At 46.0% G+C, this 24,505-nt stretch overlaps 1 protein-coding gene across 1 annotated transcript in view; it reads right to left on the reverse strand.

The window, feature by feature from the left end:
* The window catches only part of LIMA1 (LIM domain and actin binding 1), a 198,674-nt gene that overhangs the window by 137,782 nt on the left and 36,387 nt on the right, over positions 1-24,505 (reverse strand). Inside the window, 2 exon segments of the mRNA XM_033939149.1 lie at positions 2,750-3,208; positions 10,460-10,505. Of these exon segments, the coding sequence (XP_033795040.1) occupies positions 2,750-3,208; positions 10,460-10,505 (505 nt within the window).

The following is a 24,505-nucleotide window of genomic DNA, read 5'->3' on the forward strand; positions in this document are numbered from 1 at the left end:
ATGGGGTGGAACCCAGGCAGGAAGAGCTTCATATGCCCAGTCTGGGGTTCATTCTGGGAGAGGCCCTAGGAGAGGGTCACCTGTAGGAAGGTGAGAGCCTCCATAACGAGACTTCCCTGAGTAGGGAAGGCTTAGAAGCTGTTGGACCAGAGAAGAACAACTAAAATGGTTAAGGGGCTGGAGGAGTTGCCGTACAGTGAGAGATTAGATAAACTGGGCCTCTTCTCCCTTGAAAAGAGGAGGCAGAGGGGACATGATCGAAACATTCAAGATAATGAAAGGAATAGACTTAGTAGATAAAGACAGGTTGTTCACCCTCTCCAAGGTAGAGAGAACAAGAGGGCACTCTCTAAAGTTAAAAGGAGATAGATTCTGTACAAACGTAAGGAAGTTCTTCTTCACCCAGAGAGTGGTAGAAATCTGGAACTCTCTTCCGGAGGCTGTTATAGGGGATAACAACCTCCAGGGATTCAAGACAAAGTTAGACAAGTTCCTGCTGAACCAGAACATAAGCAGGTAAGACTACAATTAGGGCACTGGTCTTTGACCTAAGGGCTGCCGTCATGGGAGCGGACTGCTGGGCACGATGGACCACTGTTTTAACAGCAGTGGCAATTCTTATGTTCTTAACTCCAGGGGAAGCTTGGACAGTAAAGGTGCTGGCTAAGGTAAGCCAATGTTTATTTGGTTGAAGAGCCTAACACTGCTGTGAAAGGAACAGCTAATGTAAGTCACGCAGGTTTTGAAATTGCCGAGAGCTGATTGAATAAACACTCAATGGGAATTCATGCTGTATATAGAACAAACTGTTACACTGGACTAAGAGACTGAACTTAAAGTAAAGAGTTTTGATTTTTCTGAGCTTGTGAAGGAACAAACTCAGGTCCTGTACATCAATAAAAATGTTCATTATACATTCTAAGAGTGTCTAGAAGTGTATGTGTGTGTGTGTGTGTGTGTGTGTGTGTGTGTGTAGGTTGTTATAAAACCTAGCCTGAAGCACTGCAGGTCCTGGCAATGTGATGGGAAATGACCGCTCGGCTCGTCACATCTACCAATGTTGGTCTTCTGACAACCAACCAATCTGAAGTAAAGGCAAGCTGTCAATGAATTCAAAAAGAGAATGGTACGTAATATATCAAGCTGCAAACTGTGAAAGGACATATTGCAGGACCCCCAGTTGCTCACATGATGGAGACACTGTATGCAAATTAAGGTTATGCATATTCATTGTGGATATCCTGAAACCCTGAATGTCAAGAGAGTACTCCAGGACCGAGAAGTCACCAAGACCAGGATATTGTATCTGCATTAATGTACAGCTCAAATTTTCATTTCATACAAATTATTTTTTCTTGGGTTCATCAACTGAACACACACACATGAGGCCTGATGTAATATGGCGTTTTCCCTACTCTGTGCCTATGGGAAAGAAAGAACCCTTAGTGAAACAACAATTTTACCAACACCTCAGAATGCTATTTTAAAGCCATAAATAATCTCAAGACTATCCACTCCAAAAGAAGCCATTCTACAACAGTGCATACAACCCCATTTTATTAAACCGCATTAGAAGTTTTTACCATGGCTCGGGGTGCTAAATGCTCAGACACTGCTCCGATGCTTAGAGAAGCAGCTTAGTAAAAAAGGGCCACAGTTCTTAATCCACAAGGAAATCAAGTCAAAACTGTTTCAGAACATTAAATCACTCACAGCCAAATTAAATTTTTCTTTCCTACACATATAGCTTAGAAACCAGAGTAACAAATACTTTAGAATAGCTTATTTTTCCAATAAAATTAATGTCAAGTAGGACATTCAACAGAAACCTTCAACTAAACCAAGACATTTTGAGTACATAGCAGTTTAACAAATGTTTTATAGCTGTGCAGTAATATGGCCAAATAATCCAGTAACACATGCAGAATGAGACACTGAGAATGACCTAGTGTAAATGCTTTACACGTAATTTGGAGATTTTTATTTTAATTTGTTAATTAGTGCTATGAGACACTGAACAAAGGAAGCCTGTAAATAGAGCAGAGTGGAAAATGCACTGACCTTAGATCTCTGATATAAGTTGCTCACATATGCAACCCATTTTGTAGTTAAGCAATTTTCCCTGGGGATACATGGCCTGCAGTCCACACAAAAGATCATGTTTCAATAGCAGCTGTACCAAAAAGCAAGATCTTTGCATTTGCCAGGAAAAATTAGTAGATATAGCTGCTGCTGGAGCACAAATTTGTGAAGTACAGAACAGTTAACAGCAGAGAAAGTGATTTGAGTTTTAAACTGGGGATAACTAATGAATGAACTATTGTACCTCTGGCAGAAATTCTTACAATGCCATCACGATACAGCAGGATCTCACAAAACAAGATGTTAATCATAGTGAAAGAAGAGATGCCAATTCTATTTTAGAAAAAAACATTTCTGATAATTTGCTGAAAAACTAATTTTGCACAAATGTACTTTAAGGATGACTGGAATTTCTTTGCATTGCTGATGTATATATGAATTGTGCTTCATGTAGCTTCTACTTTTAGCTTTCAGTTTGGAGAGAAAAAAAAAAGTCTAATAAAAATCAAGTTAGCTATTTAGTTATAACAGTCACCTTAGCAGTAAGCACTCATCCCAGACTTCTCCAGAAAAAAAGCTACTTTTCTAGTATATTAAACTATTATACCACTTTAAAATAGAATGCTTTAAAATAGCTCTCATCCATATTTCTCAAGCCTGGACTTACCTTGTTCTGTGTTGTATTTCCTCTCTCAAACATCAACTTTAGGTTAGTTAGTGGGACATTATACTTCTCAATCTTTCCAGAAGGCTTGTAGTTCTCAGCTGAAATAGGTTTACCCTCTTCCGTGTCGCCTCCAAAATAGTGATCCATTTTACTGTTCTCCACAGGTGGTGTTTTTGACTCCTCACTACTAACACTGGGATATCGAAAACGGCTTACAGCTGCAGGTGGCGATTGAAGCTGGGATCTGCTGCTAACCTCCAGCTTATGGTCTGCCTCTATGGAAGCAGCAGAAACTGTTTCTGCTAAGATGCCAGGACTGGTGACTTTCTGATTAACTTCAGCACAGCTGCTTGGTTGGACTTCTTTCCAAGATGTCAGTCCTATCCCTGGATTTTCCCACTTCTTCTTTAACACACTCAGGGCCCCCTTTCTAAAATTTGGGGGAAGGTTTTCTGTGTTCTAAAAATGAATAAGAAGTTAATTCTAGTTACAACTTGCTTAGTGAAAGCACTAAAATATTTTCCTGCCTTATGTGCATAAGGAAACGGAAGGCTCCAGAGCTGATCCTTATCCTGAGCAGTTTCAGACAGCTGTGAATAGTTAGATCTGTGCCACATGTAGAAAGCATCCACCCCTAAAGGGATGGGGTGGGGAAGCAGCGGAAGCAGGAAATGATAAAACAGGAGAGCCTTATAAGGAGATATAGGAAGAAAAAAATGAGATTAAAGTATTAGTTGGTATTTTATGATTTACAAAAATCCTTTACTTTTCCACAATGCAGGGAAGTTTAATGGAATAGAGAAGCCATATGAAAAATATATAGATTTTTGTTTAGTAAAATAAAACCATAGTAATGCTACTGAAGAATCAGGTTTTTTTCACCACTCCTACATTCTTAGCAAATTTTTGCACTAACATGAAAAAACGGTATAACTCTTAAAAGCCATCCCAAATAAAGAGATTAGGTTTTTATCTTGATAATATATTTTCCAGTAGATAGGAAGGGTATGCTGAACCATAGGGTTGTCCATATCTGCTTGCAAGCAATCTGCAGAAGACATCAATCACAGCTTTTCAGCTCCTCCTCCCCCCCCCCATTTCTGCTGCCCCTTTCAGTTCTTACCAAAGCCGGCAAAAGACATACAGAAGATAGAACGAGGGGTATGGGGAATTCCCTGACACTAGAGAATGACACGGGGAAAAAAATCTGTCCCCGTCACAGGACCACCGTCCCCTTCACCGCCCTGTCCCCGCAGCATCCACCCTTCCCTTTCGCTACCTCACTGCCCTTCAGCGGCCCGAGAATCTCCCTCCCTCCCCCTTACCTTCGTGGCGCGTTAGTAAAGAAACTTACTGAAGCTGGCAGAGACTGCCTGCGGTCACGTGTGTGTGGGCGGAAGCTTCTCCTCCAACGCAACCGGAAGTTGCGTCAGAGGAAAAACTTCCGATCACACACATGCGACTGCAGACAGGCAGGCTTTGCCGGCTTCAGTAAGTTTCTTTACTAAAGCGCCGCGAAGGTAAGGGGGAGGGAGGGAGATAGATTTGGCCGGAGGGAGGGAGGGGGGCCGCGCATGATTGGTGACCACGTGCCTTCCCTCCCTTAACTGCGGGGACAAGGCCATTCACCACTCCATGGGGCGGTGGATGGCTTTGTCCCCGCAGTGAGCACTCCCCCCCCCCCTTTTTCGACAGGTTACCCGTGGCTACCCGTGAGTAACTGCCACCGTGTCATTTTCTACCTGACACCAAGTGTCTGATCTGCTCAGACAAATTTTAAAACAATCATTGAACAAACAGTAATGTAGTGAAAAAATTAACAAACCTCAGAGGAAGAATGAATGTAAGAAAAATACAAGTTAAATAAGAACAAAACAGCCTGAATATTTATCGAGTTCAACCATTCTTCCCTTTTAATTATATACACAAACTCTTCATAATCTCAGTCTGACAGGAAAAATCTTTGCTGTATAGCTGGCCACTAAGCTCGAGTCAGAAAGCATGCACATCAGATAATTCCTGGGTGGGTTGGGGGGGGGAGGGTCAGCATACCTTCCCTATCTACTGGAGCCCCGGTATAGAAGGTCCCAAGTGCATCGCCACTTTAAGAACTTTAGAAAATTTGCGACCAACCGCACATGCCTTCCTGCCCGATGTAGGCACGTGGCTCCTCAGTTCAGTAAGTCAGCCAAGAATCTAACCAGGGGAGGTGAGTGGGTTGTGAGAATATCTGCCTACTGTCCCTGGATAACACCTGTTACAGTAAGTAACTGTGCTTTATCCCAGGACAAGCAGGCAGCATATTCTCACTTGTGGGTGACCTCCAAGCTAACCAGAATGGGATGGTGGGAGTGTTGGCCTTTTAGGAAAATAAATTTTGTAATACAGTTTGGCTGAAGCGCCCATCTCATCTGGAAAAAGATTCCAGACAGTAATATGAGGTGAAGGTATGATCAGAGGACCAGGTAGCAGCTTTGCAGATTTCATCAATAGGAGTAGAGTGCAAAAAGGCTACAAAAGCTGCCATAGCTTGAACTTTATGTGCTGTGACCCGACTCCCCAGTTGCAGCCAGGCCCGAGCATAACAGAACGATATGCAAGAAGCCTACCAGTAGGAAGTAGTTCTCTTCGAAACAGGATGCCCAACTTGTTAGGATCAAAAGAGATGAAAAGTTGTGGAGATCATCTGTGTGATTTAGGACTTTGCAAATAGTAAGCTAATGCTCATTTGCGGCCCAGTGTATACGAGTCATTTCTCCAGGATGAAAATGAGGCTTGGGGGAAAAAAAAAAACACACTGGAAGAACAATCGCTTGATTGAGATGAAATTCAGTGACGACCTTTGAATGAGTGCGAAGAACTACCTTTTCATGGTGGAACACTGTAAATGGTGGGTCAGCTACCAATGCTTGAAGTTCACTCACTCTTCTGGAAGAAGTGAGAGAGATGAGAGACAACTTTCCAAGTGAGGTATTTGAAATGAGCCATAGACATTGGTTCAAATGGAGGCTTCATCAATTTAGCAAGAACCACATTAAGATCCCATACCACTGGAGGTGGCTTGAGAGGTGGTTTTACATTGAAAAGTCCTTTCATAAATCTTGAAATGAGAGGATGAGCAGCAAGAGGTTTACCATCCACTGGCTGATGAAAGACAGTGATAGCACTCAGATGCACTCTAATAGATGTGGATTTGAGCACAGAGTCAGATAAATGGAGGAGATAATCCAAATCAGGGAAACAGAGATGGATTTCGGGTCCTCAAGATGAAGACACCAAACAGAAAAACGTGTCCACTTTTGCTGATAACATTGCTGAGTGGCTGGTTTTCTGGAAGCATCCAATATTAGTCTGACCTGCTGAGAGAGATGAAAATCAGCTGAACTCAGCCTGAGAGGTACCAAGCTGTCAGGTGTAAAGACTGAAGGTTTGGATGAAGAGGAGAACCTTGACTCTGCATGAGAAGAGATAGAAAAATTTGAAGATATATTGGCTCCTTGATACCGAGTTGAAGTAAAAGGGAGAACCATGGTTGTCTGGGCCACTGAAGAGCTATTAGAATCATAGTGACAGACTCCTGCTTGAGTTTGACAAGTGTTTTGAGAGCAAGAGGAAAGGGTGGAAACGCATAAAGAAATTTGTTCGTCCAATCCAGTAGAAAAGTGTCTGCTTCTAGGCAATGAGGCTAGTACAGCCTAGTGCAAAAGCTGGGTAGCTTGTGATTGTGGGGAGTCGCAAACAGATCTACCTGAGGAGTCCCCCATTGTGAGAACATGGAATAGAGAGCTGCTGAGCTCAGAGTCCATTCATGTGGTTGAAGAATTCAGCTGAGCTTGTCTGCCAGAGAATTTTTTTCCCCTTGAATGTAAACAGCTTTGAGAAAGATGTTGCAAGGAATTGTCCAATTCCAAATCTTCTGAGCCTCTTGACAGAGAAAGAAAGACCCTGTGCCTCACTGCTTGTTCACATAGTACATTGCTACTTGACTGTCCAACTGGACAAGGAGAACGTGATCTTCTATAAGATGCTGAAAAGCTTTAAGAGCGTTGAAAATCTCTGAATTCCAACGGATTTATATGATGGCTCCGATCCCTGATGGTTCATAGACCTTGAGTGCATATGTCATCCAGATGAGCCCACAAAGCATAGGTTTAGGAATCCATAGTCAGGACTTGATGAGGAGGCTTTTGGAAGAGCAACCCTCTGGAAAGAATGGAAGATTCAATCCATCTCTGTAGTGATTGTCGAAGAGACGAGGTCAATTCAATATGCTGCAAGAGTGGGTCAAGAGTCTGTGACCATTGCGAGGCTAGGGTCCATTGAGAAATCCAGAGGTGCAGTCTCGCAAAGGGAGTCACATGGACTGTTGATGCCATGTGTCCTAGAAGAACCATAATGTGCCTTGCCGAAAGAGACTGAATCTGGGCAACATGATGGCAGAATTGAACAAGTGTGTCTTCATACTGTTGAGGAAGAAACACTCTGAGTTGAGTCGTATCTAGAAGGGCTCCGATGAACTAGAGCTTCTAAGACGATTGAAGTTGAAATTTTGGGAAGTTGATTTCAAATCCCAAATTCTAGAGAAATAAGTTTGCTGTGTCACTGAGAGTATACTGTGATGTGAAAGATCATTGATGAGCTAGTCGTCCAGATAGGGAAAAACTTGAAGCCCCTGAGACCTCAAGTTCACTGCCACTACTACCAGGCACCTGGCAAGGACTCTGAAAGAGGATGCCAGAAAAACTTGAATGCCCTGAGACCGCAAGGTTGCTGCCACTACTATCTGGCACTTGGTAAAGACTCTGGAAGAGGATGCCAGGCTAAAAGGTAGAACTTTGTATTAATAGTGGTGTTGCACCACTCAAAACCTGAGGTACTTCCTGGAAGCCAGATGAATTGGGATAAGAGTGTAGACTTCCTTGAGATCCAGAGAGCATAGCCAATCATTGTGATTCAATAGGGAGATACAAAGTTACTAGAGATAACATTCTGAATTTCTCCTTGACAAGAAATTTGTTGAGAGCTCCGAGATCCAATATTGGTCTAAGACAGGGGTGTCCAATGTCGGTCCTCGAGGGCCGCAGTCCAGTCGGGTTTTCAGGATTTCCCCAATGAATATGCATGAGATCTATTTGCATGCATATTCATTGGGGAAATCCTGAAAACCCGACTGGACTGCGGCCCTCGAGGACCGACATTGGACACCCCTGGTCTAAGACCTTCCATCTTTTTCGGTATAAGGAAATAACAGGCGTAAAACCCTGTGTTCTCTTGATCTGGAGGAACCTTCTTGATGGCATTGAGAAGAAATAGACTGTGGATCTGCTGAAGAAAGGAGGGCTGAAGGTGATTGGAAACAGACTCTCTTTGAGAATGGTCTGTTTCTAATCACCTCTCGTATGATGTTGAGAACCCAGAGGTCGGATGTAATCAACTCCCAACGATGAACATAAAGTTGAAGATGACCTCCGATTGGTTGGGGGAGAGGCAGAGGTAATTGGATGGAAACTATGCTCTCAAGTAACTGGTCAAAAAGACTGAGTTGACTTAGCAGGAGAAGACTGTGAAGGTTTCTGAGAACGCTTTTTCTGCCAAGGACGTGAAGCGGCAGATGGTTTAGTACCAAGACTTTTCATGAGCACAAACTTTTGAGTGGCATTCTCAATGGAATCTCCAAAAAGTTAATCTCCCAAACAGGGAATATTAGCCAATTGATTTTGAAGACCGACATCCATATCAGCAATCCTGAGCCATGCTAGTCTTCGCATGGCCACTGACATAGAAAAAGCTCTTAAAGATAATTCAAACGAATCATAAAATTCTAAGCAGATTGGATTAAATGCTGATGTAATTGAAGAAGGGTAGAGACCAATTGTTGAAAACCTTTGGTACCATGAAAAGGCAGAAACTTCTGATACATGGGCAATTGCTTCAGCAAATGCTTGAGATAACATGTAAGTTTTCCCATACACAGTAATGAGCTGTACTCACAGAACTGCCATGTGCTGTGCCTGCATCAGTTTGTCACTGCAGCTGTAAATGGAGAAGTAATTTCTGCTTCAGATGAGCAGGGTGGTTCTAGTGGCTTTTCTCTTTGGACTGCCTTTTATTCAGGGTTCATAACCTGAAACCCTTGACCTTTCATGCTCCCAGAAGGGGGAGGGAGGACGCAGCCGACCTCCACCAAGCCTCCCAGCCAGTCTCAAGGTCTAATCAGTTTATGCTCTAGCACCTGACTCCACAGGGACGAACACTGCTCCCAGGGAACCTATTCCTGAGCTCCAAATGGCCTGTCTGACCCTTCTCCCAAGCTGAGCTGTCCCAGGACAACTAGGAACCTTTTAGCATAGGGAAACCTCAAAAAAGGATTAAAACCGGAAAACAACATATCTAGTGCAGAGCAGAGGAAAAGACACCTTCTCAACTTGCTTACAGAAGATAAGACTTAAGAGAGAGGGCACTGCCCAGACAGACAAGGAGGTGGTGCTCCTTGTGACCCTGGGCAAGTCACTTAATCCCACCATTGCCCCAGGTACATTAGGTAGTGTGTGAGCCCACCAGGACAGATAGGGAAAATGCTCGAGTAACTGAATGTAAACCACTTATAAGTGGTATACTGTATAAATAAATGTAATTTATGCCTTCTACAATCTAACTCGAGAGTCAGGGCACACAACCCGTCCGTAGTATGCATAAGAATGCATACAAAGGAAGTTGTATATTCAAATTTATCGCATGCATATTTATTGGGGATATCCTGAAAACCTGTGTCCCAAGGACTGGGTTGAGAACTCCTGATAGAAAGTATGCCTATAACAAACTGTTGAGTGGTGGCTTTTTCAAAGAAAACTATTTAAAAAGAGAGGATGTGATCAAAGTAGTACAGAAATTTGTAAAGTCAAAAAGCAATCTAAGAACATAAGACTAAGATAAAGCTACTAAGATAAATTCTACTCACACATTGGAAAGATTTATCCAAGGCTTCTCATTGCCAATGGTGGAATCTAGTATGCCTTACTTATAGAACGGAAGCTTACCTGGCAAAATCCTCCAACAGATATCTTTCCTTTCAAAAGAAATGGTCACGACTAAAAACCTACCTGCACTCTATTTCTTCTCCCTGAGTAGACCGTTCCCTTCCCTCCGCTTTTCACTTCCTTCTTAATTACTTTTTCTTTTACATACAGATTTCACATTTTTGCATATTTTCCTTATGTTCATTTATTTAGCGTTATTTATCGTTATTTTCATGCTTATGATTGTAAATCGGATGTTCTCTACTTTTATAGGAGACATACTTTGCTCTCCCTATTGTTACTTATTTGAGCTGTTGTTGGTTTTTCAGCATGATAGCATTAACGTTCTACAAGCATACATGTCTCTTATTGACAGTTTTTCATGTCTGTTTTACTCCATGCTTTGTATTTAAAACTTTAATAAACAAACCTTGACTAAAAAAAAAAAAAGACTAAGATAAAGCTATAGAGCCAAGAGACAAAGTTAAGACGTATTGCATAAACTAGCTAGCATTCTTCTCCTAAGAGAAGGCAGGGGAGAAGATTATAGTCTTAGTTATCTAATGAGGTATAGAGATGTGTTGTACCTGATATTTTTGTCTTTCAAATCCCAGACTAAGCAAAGTTCTCAACATCTGCATGCATCAATACAGTCTTGTCTACTTACTTTGAAAGAACTGTACTATATACTTACATGTTTCTTCTTTTCTGCACCTGCTTCCTCTGCTGCCTTCTGATACCTTTAAAAGCAGGATGACACAGACTTAATATGAACTGCAGAAATCATTACATTTTCTTCTTTTCACAGAATTCTGCTATTAAGCAAAGGCAATTAACAGAAATAATTAGGCAGGCCCAAAATCTCAATGGCCATATTGTGGGATAGGATACCATGCAGCAAACCGGAGTCTAACTGAAACCTGCTAGACTGAAGAGCTGAAGCATCAGTCCTGAGTCTCAAACTGAGAAAACCTCTCCCATAACTTTAAAAAAGAGGTATCTAAAGGTAACTCCATTTCTAAATTATGCACCAATGAAACATTAGGTTCTTTCCTGGATAATCAGGCTTGGGCAGGCAAGCAGGATAGGAGAAGCAGAAGGAGAGAAAAGCGCAGGAGAGAACAGGAGAGGGGAAGAAGAGAGCAAGGGGCATCGGCGAGAGGTAGCTCTGCCCACCCCACCCGACATCATCCACCGGAGCTCCTCATTAAAAGGGGAGGGGACAACGGAGCCGAGTTAATTAGGCTTCGGCAGGCAAGCAGGATAGGAGAAGCAGAAGGAGAGAAAAGCGCAGGAGAGAACAGGAGAGGGGAAGAAGAGGAAGGAGAGAGCAAGGGCCATCGGCGAGAGGTAGCTCCGCCCACCCCCCTTCATCCACCGGAGTTCCTCCTTATAAGGGGAGGGGCCAACGGAGCTGAGTTAATCAGGCTTGGGCAGGAAAGCAGGAAAGGAGGAGAGAAAAGCGCAGGAGAGAACAGAACAAAACAGAAGAGGGGAAGAAGAGGCAGGAGAGAGCAAGGGGTATCGGCAAGAGGTAGCTCCGCCCACCCACCCGACATAATCCACCGGAGCTCCTCCTTAAAAGGGGAGGGGCCAACGGAGCTAAGTTAATTAGGCTTCGGCAGGCAAGCAGGATAGGAGAAGCAGAAGGAGAGTAGCATTTCCTTGAGAATGCCATGTAGATATAAGCCACATCCAAGATGGCTGCAGCGTTTGCTGCTGAAATTTACCTTAGTCCTTCGCAGACTTAACGCATCCATGCCAAAATGAAGGGGAAAGAGTGTTGGTGGAGCCTCCCAACACTCGGCAGTACCCTCGTTTGGCATTATCGACAAAATTATGCAGCGCCTGCAATGGGAGATAATTATGCCGGGGAACTGCCCGCTGGAGACGTCGGCGGTGAGTGATGCTATGGCAGACGTCCCAGGGCTCAATGCCTCCCTCAATCCTGACACTAGAGTTCCGCCTCCTCAACCCCAGAGAACAAGCTCTCCTCGGGAGATCAACATGTCCGAAGAGGTAGAGATTGAGCCGCGAGAGGCCAGTGAGGGTTTGTTAGTGAGCTCGGAAGAGGGGTTTCTAAATCCAGGGAGCCAGCTTGAGGAAGGAACATCGGAGGGAATGGCTCAAGGCAGACAAGAGGTACGTCTGGAATCTGAGAAGCTTCTTGTGTCCCCTATAACTTTTTCAACGATTGTTAAACCTCCTGAGGTTACATTAGGCGCTTTGTGGGACCTTGTAATCAACCTAGGGAACTTTGGCGCCTCAAGTAAATGAACTGGGTGAAAAATTAAAAGACCAAACGAAGGAAATTTCTACCTTGAAACAAGAGTTATCTAAAGTTAAAACTGAATCACAAAAAATTTCAACAGAGATTATATCTACAAAGAAAATATAGGAAGCATTGATTACGGATAATGTTACCTTGAGGAATAAATTAAAAATAATGGAAAATCGAAGTAGAGCTAATAATATAAGACTGTTGAATTTTCCAAAAATTCCTACTATAGCTCCTTTGGATATGTTTAAAAGGTATTTCATTGAGATTTTAAATGTATCAGAACAGTCTATTCCCCCATTCGTTCGAGCTTATTATTTTCCTAAAAAGAATGAAGACCACCACCAAGTAGTGAGTGAAAATCAACAGAAAAGACCACTAGACATCTCAAATTTATTAGAAACCTCAGATTCTTCTCTCTCTTCCCCAGCTACACTCCTGTTGACGGTAGTAATTCTACCAGACAAGGAATTGATTATGAGAATGTTTTTTCAGAACATATCTAAAGAATTTGGGGGGGCATAAAATCCAGATGATTCCTGATGTCTCCAAGGAGACACAAAAAAGAAGGCGACAGTTTTTGATTTTGAGACCAGCAGAAACTGAAACTGATTTCCCTACAAGTGTGTTATAAGATATCAATCCTTAGGGTGGAAGAACACAAACATCAGAGGAAAGATGAGGTTACACCGACATGGAAGGGAGAACAAGAGAAAGAAGGCTCCAGGAAAGAAACCCACAAAGGAATCCCACAGGAGGGGGAGGAAAGGGCTAGGCAATGCCCAGAAGAAGAAGCAGCGAAGCACTCCGAGGACATAGACCTGCGACCGGAGCAAAAACTGAAGAAGGGAAAGTCTGCGATCCTAGTGGGAGACTCAATCCTAAGGCAAGTAGACAGCCACATAGCAGGTGGGAGAGAAGATCGACTAGTGACCTGTCTCCCAGGAGCGAGAACAAAGGACATTATCGACAAAATTGGAAAGATCCTGGAAGGAGCAGAGACGGAAGAGATTGCAGTAATGATCCATATCGGGACAAATGATGCCAGCAGGAGAGACTATAGAAGAAGTGCACTGATAGAACAGTTCAACATTCTGGGAAGGAAGTTGAAGATGAGGACTCAGAAGATAGCGTTTTCAGAGATCCTACCAGTACCAAGGGCAGAAGTGAAGAGACAGATGGACCTACAATCAATAAATGCATGGATGAGGAGATGATGTGAGGAAGAAGGGTTCCACTTCGTGAGGAACTGGACAACATTTTGGGGCAAGAGCAAGCTCTTCAGGAGAGACGGATTGCACCTGAGCGCAGCGGAAACTAGACTTCTAGCAAACAAAGTCAAGAAGGGAATAGAACAGGCTTTAAACTAAGAAGAAGGGGAAAGCCGACAGTCAACCAACTGTCGATGATTCAGAAGAAGGCATCCTGCGAAGATACTAAGAGGGAAAATTGCTGGGGAAAAAACAACGAGCAAAACACAGGAGTTGACCGACCCAGAAAAGAGGATAAGAGGATTGTAGCACAAGAGATGAAAATAAAGAACGAAGCACAAAGAAAGGAAATGAAGACAAAAACATCCCAGGATTTAAATTGCATATATACTAATGCAAGAAGCCTAAGGAATAAAATGGGGGAATTAGAAATCATGGCCAAAACTGAGAAACTAGACATCATTGGGGTCTCCAAAACATGGTGGAATGAAGAAAACAAATGGGATACAGCACTGCCGGGGTACAAACTCTATCGCCAGGACAGGTCAAGTCAGAAAGGAGGAGGAATAGCCCTATACATAAAAGAAAGCGTACACTCAACCAGAGTGGACATAACAGACAACCAACAAATTGGAATCGCTATGGGTTAAAATACCGGGAAGGAAAGGGCCCGAGATAAAGATGGGACTGTACTATCGTCCACCTGGACAAACCGAAACTATTGATGAAGAAATGGAAGCCGAGATGAAGCGGGAATGCAAAAGCGGTAACACGATTATTATGGGAGACTTCAACTATCCCGGGATAGACTGGAGTCTTGGAAACTCAAAATGCGTTAGGGAGACCGGATTCCTGGAGGCTATACAGGATTGCTTCATGGAAAAGCTTGTCAGAGAACCGACGAGAGGGGATGTCACTCTGGATCTAATCCTAAATGGGCTAAGAGGACCTGCAAAGGAAGTGGAAGTAGTGGGACCACTGGGAAACAGCGACCATAATATGATCAAGTTCAAAGTTGAAGTAGGAACACCGAAGTGAAAGCGAACCACAGCAACAACTTTTAACTACAAGAAAGGAAACTACCAAGCGATGAGGGTAATGGTAAGGAAGAAACTTAGGAACAGCTCAAAGAAATGGCAGACTGTAGAGCAAGCCTGGCCTTTATTCAAGGACACGGTGAACGAGGCGCAAAATCTGTATATCCCCAGATTCAGAAAAGGGTGCAAAAAAGGTCGAACAAAAGAACCGGTGTGGATAACTAAAGATGTGAAGAAAGCGATAAGTGATAAGAAGTAGTCATTCAGGAAATGGAAAAGGGCAAAACCGAGGAGAACTGAAAGAGCACAGGAAGTATCAAAAAGAATGTCATCTTGTGGTTAGAAAAGCCACAAGATGAAGAGAGGCTAGCCAGGGAAGCATGAAATTTCAAACCGTTCTTCAGATATGTTAAGGGGAAGCAGCCGGCTAGGGAGGAGGTCGGACCACTGGATGACGGAGACAGGAAGGGAGTGGTAAAGGAGCAGAAAGAAGTGACGGAAAGACTAAACATGTTCTTTTCATCTGTATTTACAAAAGAGGACACATCCAACATACCGGAACCTGAGCAAATCTTCAAAGGAGACCAAGCAGAAAAATTAACATCCATGGAAGTAAGCCTCAAAGACATACACAGGCAGATAGAAAAAGTAATAACTGATAAATCGCCGGGCCCGGACGGAATCCACCCAAGGGTTCTGAAAGAACTAAAGGAGGAAATAGCGGAACTACTACAGCAAGTTCACAATCTATCCCTGAAAACAGGCGTGACTGGAAGATAGCCAATGTAATGCCCATCTTTAAAAAGGAATCAAGAAGTGACCCAGGGAACTACAGACCGGTAAGTCTGACCTCAATTCCAGGGAAAATAAGAACATAAGAAGTGCCATCTCCGGAACAGACCCTAGGTCCATCTAGTCCGGCGATCCGCACACGCAGAGGCCCGGCCAGGTGTACCCTGGCATAGTTTTAGTCCCCATATCACTCTAAGCTTCTCATAAGGAGATGTGCATCTAGCTTACCCTTACCTATGTCACTTATGCCACTCATAAGGAGAAGTACATCTAACTTACCCTTAAATCCTAGAACGGTGGATTCCACAATTACCTCTTCTGGGAGAGCATTCCAGGTGTCCACCACTCGTTGTATGAAGCAGAACTTCCTGATATTTGTCCTGAACTTGTCCCCCCCTTAGCTTCAGTCCATGTCCTCTTGTCCATGTCACATTGGACACTGTAAATAATTTTTTATACTGCTCTATTTTGTCGATTCCTTTCAGTATTTTGAAAGTCTCGATCATATCCCCTCGCAGTCTCCTCTTCTCAAGGGAGAACAATCCCAGTCTCTTAAGTCGTTCCTCATATTCCAAGTTCTCCATGCCCTTTATTAGCTTTATTGCTCGTCTCTGCACCCTCTCAAGTATTTTTATATCCTTCTTTAGGTATGTAGACCAATGTTGGACTCAGAATTCCAAGTGTGGTCTGACCATCGCTCTATAAAGCGGCAGTATTATTTTCTCCGATCTACTCATGATTCCCTTCTTTATCATGCCTAGCATTCTATTCGCGTTCTTCGCTGCGGCCGCACATTACACCAACAGCTTCAGGGTCCTATCGATTAATACGCCCAGGTCCCTTTCCTGTTCGGTTTTTCCCAGAGTTGCACCTGACATACTATACTTGTGTTCCTTATTTTTTCTGCCTAAGTGCATCACTTTGCATTTTTCCACATTAAACTTCATCTGCCATTTATCTGCCCAATTCTCCAATCGGCTCAAATCCCTCTGGAGTTCCTCACTGTCCTTCTGCGATTTGATTGCTTGGCATAGCTTTGTGTCCTCTACAAACTTGATAATCTCACTGGATGTTCCATCCTCCAGGTCATTTATGAAGATATTAAATAAGATGAACCCAAGTACCGAGCCCTGGGGCACACGTCTAGTCACAGTCTCCCAGTCTGAGAATTTCCCATTTATGCCCACTCTCTGCCTTCTGTTCTCCAGCCATTTGCCTATCCATCTTAGCATATCTCCTTCTATTCCATAGCCTTGCAGTTTTCTGAGGAGTCTTACATGTGGAACCTTGTCTAACGCTTTCTGAAAATCCAAGTATATAATATCCACCGGTTCTCCATTATCAATTTGTCTGTTCACTGTCTCAAAAAATTGAAGTAGATTCGTCAAACATGACTTCCCTTTCCTGAATCCATGTTGGCTGGCTCTCATCAGGTCGTGTGTGTCTAAGTGCCGGGTTATGCTATCCTTGATCAGCGCCTCAACCATCTTCCCAGGGACTGACGTGAGACTCATAGGTCTATAGTTGCCCGGTGCTCCTCTTGATCCTTTTTTAAATATTGGAGTGACGTTTGCTATCTTCCAGTCGTCCGGTATCTGTCCTGTTTTGATTGACAGGTTGGCAAGTTTTTGCAATAGTTCTCCGATTTCCACTTTTAGCTCTTTCAAGACTCTCGGATGAATTCCGTCCGGTCCAGGAGATTTGTCACTTTTAAGTTTGTCAATCTGGTGGTAAATCTGGTCCAAGTCCACTTCTACTGTGGTAAGGCTGTCATCTGTTGCTCTTTGAACACTTTCACTGCTTCTGGAATTGTTGCAGTGTCTTCCTTTGTAAAGACAGATGCAAAAAAGGAATTTAGTCTATCTGCGATTTGTTTGTCATCCTTGATGTACCCTTTCCTTCCCTGGTTGTCCAGTGGCCCCATCGCCTCTTTTGCGGATTTTCTCCCTTTCACGTACCTGAAGAAGGGCTTGAAGTTTTTGGCCTCCTGCGCTATTTTCTCCTCATAGTCCTTTTTGCCATCCCTCACCGTCCTGTGACACTTCTTCTGATCATCCTTGTGTTTGTTCCAAGTTTCGGCTGTTTTCATGCGTTTCCATGCTTTGAAGGAGTCCTTTTTTTTCTTTTATGGCTTCCTTAACCTCTTTAGTAAGCCACGCCGGCTCTCTTTTGCCTTTGGTTTTCTTTGCTTTGGACATCCGCGGAATGTAGAGGCTTTGTGCTTCCGTGATAGTATTTTTCAGAAGTGACCATGATTGTTCTACCGTTTTGACTTTGCCCATTTTTTTTCTTGATCCGTTGTTTCACCATGATTCTCATGCTATCGTATCTTCCCCTTTTAAAGTTTAAAGTCATGGTTGAGGTTTTAGAACCTTTCCCCTTCCCGACATCGAGTTTGAAGTCGATCCTTTTGTGATCGCTCGCCCTAGCGGGACTGTGACTTCTACATCTTTAGCCGGCCCTGTAATGCTGTTTAGGACAAAGTCCAAGGTGATGTTTTCTCTTGTCGGCTCTCCCACCAATTGTTACAGGAAGCAATCCCCTAGCACTTCCAGGAACATTGCCTCTTTACCACAATTTGAGATTCCCAGGTCCCAGTCTATCCCTGGAAAGTTGAAATCCCCCAAGATTACATTACCTGTCTTACTTATGTGTTTAAATTTCCTCTTATCATTTCCGAGTCAGTTTTCTCCCCCTGTCCTGGCGGTCGGTAGTAAAGGCCAATCTTTGTGTCAGCACCGTTGTGTCTGGGAATCTTTATCCAGAGAGATTCCAGCTTCTCTCTCTCTTCCGTCATAGTCACTCTCACAGATTCTATTTTCTCACGAACATATAGGGCAATACCTCCACCTTTCTGCCCCACTCTCTCTTTTGTACAGTTTGTATCCCTGTAGTACTGTATCCCATTTGTTTTCGTCATTCCACCAGGTTTCTGTTATGCCAATGATTTCCAGTTCGTCGTTTTTCGCTATTGCTTCTAATTCTCCCATTTTGTTTCTCAAACTTCTAGCGTTCGTATACATACATATGAGTTCCCTATGTGTTACTTTCTTGGACTCTTTAAGCTTAGCAGTCTCCCTTTTACAGTATCTTTTTCTGCTCCTGTGTTGTCTCTCTTATATGTTTTGTGCACGTTCCCTCCTGTGTCTGAGTAGTTGTCCGTGGTTACTTCGTTGGGACATCCTGTCGCCCGGACCATCGACTGGTGGTCGACTGTCAGCTTTCCCCTGTCCTTTAGTTTAAAGCCTTCTCGATGGCCTTCTTCATGTTGCCTGCCAATACTCTTGCTCCTTCCTCGTTGAGGTGCAGTCCATCCTTCCTGTAGTACTTGCTTCTTCCCCAGAACGTTGTCCAATTGCGCACTAAGTCAAAGCCTTCCTCTTTGCACCATCGTCTCAACCAGGCGTTGATCACTTGCAGTTCCCCTTGTCTCCTTCCATCCGCTCTTGGTACCGGGAGGATCTCGGAGAATGCCACCTTCATCTCCCTGATCTTCAGTATTCTTCCGAGTGAGCGGAGCTGGCCCTTCATTTCTTCTCTGTCATACTTCCGTCCGCTCACATCGTTGGCTCCCACGTGGATAAGCAAAGCAATGTCCTCTCCCCCTGCACTGTCTATGATCCTGGAGATCCTATTGGCCACATCCTTCACTATTGCTCCCGGCAGGCAGGTGACGATTCTATCCTCTCTCCCTCCTGCGGTGTAGATGTCCACATGCCATTCGATGGAGTCTCCCACGATGATCCCATCTTCTGTATTCAGTGGTTCCTTGGGGGTCGTAAGTCCACATCCATGGTATGGGATCGATCTTCTCCCTCCTGTGATACTCCTGAGTTGTTTTCTGCTCTTCGGGTGGGAGGGGGTGTCCCCATGCAGTTTCCCTCTTGCTCCTGGTGTGTGATCGCCCCTTGTCTCTGCTGCCTTCTCTCTAGAGTTTGCAGGGATATCTTCTCTTCTCTCGTCCAGGCCTTCCTGAGTGGTTCGGGAACAGTTCTCCACATGCTGCTGGTGTGCTTCCTTGATGCATCTTTCTAGTTCCTTGACCTCTTCGTTTGGACTAAACTGCACTAGAAGCTTCTCCTATTCGCGGATTTCTTCTTCAAAGGTGAGGAATTTTTAGATTCAGCACTGTCTCCTCTAGCAGCCAAACCTGCCGTTTCAAGCTATCCAGCTCCATGCAACGACTGCAAATGTATGCTCTAGTCCCCGAAGGGAGGTAGTCATACATATTGCAGCCGGTGCAGAAGACTGGAAAGCTCACCTTGGCGGAAGCACTGATAAAGGTCAGCATCGATGAGCATCTAGAAAGAAATAAACTTCTGATAACAAGCCAACATGGCTTCTGCAAGGGAAGATCGTGCCTAACGAACTTATTGCACTTCTTCAAAAGAATTAACAAGCGGATGGACAAAGGGGACCCCATAGGCATCATATACTTAGATTTCCAGAAAGCTTTTGACAAGGTTCTCCATGAACGCCTTCGGAAACTGAAGAACCATGGGGTGGAAGGAGATGTACATAGATGGATCAGGAATTGGTTGGTGGATAGGAAGCAGAGGGTAGGAGTGAAAGGCCACTACTCGGACTGGAGGAGGGTCACGAGTGGTGTTCCGCAGGGGTCGGTGCTCGGACCGCTGCTATTCAATGTATTTATAAATGATCTAGAAACAGGGACAAAGTGCGAAATAATAAAATTCGCAGACGACACCAAACTATTTAGTGGGGTTAGGACTAAAGAGGACTGTGAAGTTTTACAAAGGGACCTGAACAAACTAGGGGAGTGGGCGACGAGATAGCAGATGAAGTTCAATGAAGAGAAATGTAAAGTCTTGTATGTAGGACACAGAAAAGCACAGTTACTTACCGTAACAGGTGTTATCCAGGGACAGCAGGCAGATATTCTCACATGTGGGCGACGTCATCCACGGAGCCCCGACGCGGACAGCTTTTCAAGCAAACTTGATTGAAGATTTCAAGTTTGCTGGTGCTGTACCACGCATGTGTGTGCCTTCCTGATCCACTAGAGGGCGCATCCCCTCCTCATGGTCTTCAGTTCAGATAGCTAGCAAAGAAGCCAACCTCGGGGAGGCGGGCGGGTTGTGAGAATATCTGCCTGCTGTCCCTGGATAACACCTGTTACGGTAAGTAACTGTGCTTTATCCCAGGACAAGCAGGCAGCATATTCTCACATGTGGGTGACCTCCAAGCTAACCAAAAAGGGACGGAGGGAAGTTGGCAATTCAAGAAAACAGATTACGCAAAACCGACTGGCCAAACCGGCCGTCGCTCCTGGACAGAGTATCCAGGCAGTAGTGGGAGGTGAAAGTATGAACCGAAGACCAAGTGGCAGCCTTGCAAATCTCCTCGATAGGCGTCGACCTGAGGAAAGCTACAGAAGCCGCCATCGCTCGGACTTTATGTCCCGTGACTCGACCATGCAGTGCGAGACCAGCCTGAGCGTAGCAAAAGGAAATACAAGCAGCCAACCAGTTGGACAAGGTGCGCTTGGAAACTGGATGTCCCAACCAATTAGGGTCGAAGGACAAAAAGAATTGAGGAACCGTCCAAGGAGACTGAGTGTGTTGAAGACAAAAAGCCAACGCCCTCTTAGTCAAGTGTGTGAAGCCCCACCTCGCCAGGAGGCGAGTGGGGCTTCGGAAAAAAGACCGGAAGAACAATGGAAAGATCGAAAGGAAAGTCCGAAACCACCCTGGACAAGAACTGGGGTTGAGTACGCAGGACCACCGTGTCATGATGAAATACAGGAAAAGACGGGTCCGCAACCAGAGCTTGCAGCTCACTGACTCTGCGAGCAGACGTGAGAGCAACCAGGAATACCACCTGCCAGGTGAAGTAATTCAAAAGAGCTTCATCAATGGAATCAAATGGAGGTATCACCAATTGAGCCAGGAACACACAAAGATCCCAAACCACCGGAGGGGCTTTGAGCGGAGGATGTACAATGAAGAGATCCCTCATAAAGTGGGAAACCGTCGGATGGACGGAGAGCAGCGTCCCATTCAGCGGCCAATGAAAGGCAGCAAATGCCCAGAGGTGGACTCGAATAGATGTAGATTTGAGACCAGACCGAGACAAGTGCAACAGATAATCCAGCACTGAAGGCAAGGAGGCAGAGAGCGAATCCATGCGGTGCTCAGCACACCACGCAGCAAATCAGGACCATATCTGGGAAAAGCATTGCCGAGTGGAGATCTTTCGAGAGGCCTCGAGAACACCCCCACCGACTGAGAGAAACAGAAGGAGGGAGGCATGTTGCGAGGAACCAAGCTGATAAGTGTAGAGACTGCAGAATGGAATGCAACAGAAACCGCAACACTGAGACAGCAGAGACGGGAACATAGGTAGAAGCTGAGTCTCCCTGACACGCTAGAGGAGCAGGGAGAACCATGGCCGCCAGGGCCACAGAGGAGCCATCAAGATCATGGTGGCGCAGACCGACAGGAGGTGTATCAAAGACCCGAGAATCAGAGTAAAGGGAGGGAACGCATAGAGGAACCTGCCCATTCCATCGAGAAGGAAAGCATCCACCTCGATGCGAACCCGGGAGAACATCCTCGAGCAATATCGAGGCAACCAGTGAGTGAGGGGCGAAGCGAACAGAACTACCTGTTGGGTTCCCCACCGAACAACCACATGCTGCAGAGTCTGAGAATGGAGCAACCATTCATGCGGCCAAAAAGGGCGACTCAACGTGTCCACCAGACAATGCTGCACGCCCCGGAAATACACCGCCCGAAGAAAGAAGCAGTGGTGTAACGCCCCCTGCCAATGACGAAGGGCTTCCCTGCAAAGTAACAGGGAACCCGTACATCCTGGCTTGATCACAGAATACATCGCCACCGGGATGTCGGGACGCACCAGGACCCTCAATCTTGCAATAACGAAAATCCACCACGGCATTGTAAATGGCCCGGAGCTCCAACAGATTGATGCGGCTGCGACGGCCCGCACCCGACCAAAGACCCTGAGTCTGAAGGCCGTCGAGGTGCACCCCTAAGCTTATGCCGAGGAGTCCATCGGCAGAACCTTCTGATGCGATGATACGAAGAGGTGGCCCACCAACGAAACAAACGTGTCAAGGAGGGAGGCACCACAATGTGCTGGGAAGCGGGATCCCGATCCTGCCATCACTGAGATGCTCGGGTCCAGCAGGGAACACGAAGATGAAACCAGGCGAACATCGGGACATGAACCGTAGAGACCGATGATCCCAAAAGGATCAGCATCAGCTCGGCCGAGGCCGAAGACCGCTGAGACACCAGCTGACTCAGGCGCAGACAGGCGGCCTGCCAAGGCAGAGGCAGAAAAGACCGGAGACGGACCGAGGACAGAGGGGTCACCTTCCGACATAAACAAACAAGGGCCTCCCCCTGAGGTCAAGACAAGAAGGAGCGCAGACAAACTGGGTCCAGGTCCGCCCCGACGGACTCCCGAGACTGGGGCGGACAGAGTCTGAACCACTCCCGGACCAGAAACTAGTGCAGGGCACAAAGGGCCAGGACCAGACAAGGATGGGAATGCCCAACCGACAGAAGCGAGGCTATACTCCCGATGTATAGACACGGAGACACCCCTCCCGAAGGGAGGAGGGGAATCCCCAGAAGGAGAGCAGCCCGGAGGCTATGCGAGAATCGTCAAAAAGACGGCCAGGAGTCGCCGAAGCCGGCGGCTGGACCATAACCCGGTGCAGCTGCAGCTATTGCGGCTGCTGCGAAGGAGGCCGAGATAACACAAGAAAGGTATCCGGAGGCCCCTCCGGAGAAGGAGTCCAAACCACCAAGGCAGAAGGGATTTAGCTGAAGGCGTCCCGAAAGGCGAAGGACCGGTCGCGTGCTGAGAGGCGGTTAGAGGCCTCCGCAAGAGAGGCCTCAAGAAGCGCAGTACTCACGCAAGTAAAAGTGGCGAGACGATCCTGGAGGTTCGGATCCCCAGCCACACTCTGCACCAAGCGAGATGACGCATGGCGGGAGCAATAGAGCCGAAGCAGGGAGAGAGTCTCCTCCAGGAAACCAAACTCCGTACTACAAGATTCCGTCACGGCTGCCCGGAACCGAAGAGAAAGCGGGGAACCCTCTCGAACAGGAGCCGGAGACGCCGAGGCACAGAGCCCCAGATGACGTCGAGGCACTAAGCCCCCGTTGATGCCGAGGTATAAAGCCCACAGCGACGTTGCAGCACCAAGCCACAGTCGACTTCGAGACACAAGGCCACAGCCAACCAAAGGGCACAAAGCCCCAAGCGATGTTAAGTCACAAAGCTCCAGTCGACGGCGAGGCACGAAGCCTCGGTCAACAACGAGGCACAGAGCTCGAGCCGACAATGAGACCCCCAACCTCAGTCGACGTCGTGGCCCAAGCCTCAGACGATGTTGAAGCACAAGCGTCAAGTGACGCGAAGCACACGGCCGCAGCCGACAGCGAAGGCACAAAGCATCTGTCGACGTCGAGGCAGAAAGTCGAGGCCCGGAGCCCCAGGCGACGTCGAGGCCCGGAGCCCCAGGCGACGTCGAGGCCCGGAGCCCCAGGCGACATCGAGGCCCGGAGCCCCAGGCGACGTCGAGGCCCGAAGCCCCAGGCGACGTCGAGGCCCGAAGCCCCAGGCGACGTCGAGGCCCGAAGCCCCAGGCGACGTCGAGGTACACCGAAGACCGTCAGAAGTCGGCACCGTACCAATGATACTGGTAATAAAGGTGCAGCAGTGCGCTCCATAAAGGGCAACCTCGAGATGAGTATTCCCATGAAAGGAGGCACGCTTTGAAGGTCTCGTAGAGGCGGGCACGACTGCACTCGATGCCTGGAATGCCTGAGACTCAGCCGGCGGCGTTACCGAGGTAATGCACTAGAAGAACAGAAAGAAAGAAAGAAAACTTACCGGGGATCGAAGCTACTCAGTCCGATTCCAACGAAGGAAAAAGGGTCCCGGCCATTCTGCTCACACGAGGTGAGCCCAGAGAGAGGCCAGGGAAGAAGAAAATACAGCTGCAGCCAACTGAGGCCTAGCAGCATGGCTGAGGCCCAAGAAGGGCCTGCCAGTGGAACCAGCAGAAACACAATAAAAAGTCCTTTTTTTTTTTTTTTGAAACAAAGAAATACACGATCAATCAACAAACGCACAGCGACTCCCTAACAAAATAAAGAAGCCGCGGTGCTAGAAAGGCACTTAGAAGAACGCAGAGAAGAGAGACAGGGCTTTCTGGCTCCGCAGAAAACTAAGAACTGAAGACCATGAGGAGGGGATGCGCCCTCTAGTGGATCAGGAAGGCACACACATGCGTGGTACAGCACCAGCAAACTTGAAATCTTCAATCAAGTTTGCTTGAAAAGCTGTCCGTGTCGGGGCTCCGTGGATGACGTCACCCACATGTGAGAATATGCTGCCTGCTTGTCCTGGGATAAACAGTG

The sequence above is a fragment of the Geotrypetes seraphini genome, chromosome 3 (genome assembly GCF_902459505.1).
Source record: "Geotrypetes seraphini chromosome 3, aGeoSer1.1, whole genome shotgun sequence".
NCBI classification, from domain to species: Eukaryota; Metazoa; Chordata; class Amphibia; order Gymnophiona; family Dermophiidae; genus Geotrypetes; species Geotrypetes seraphini.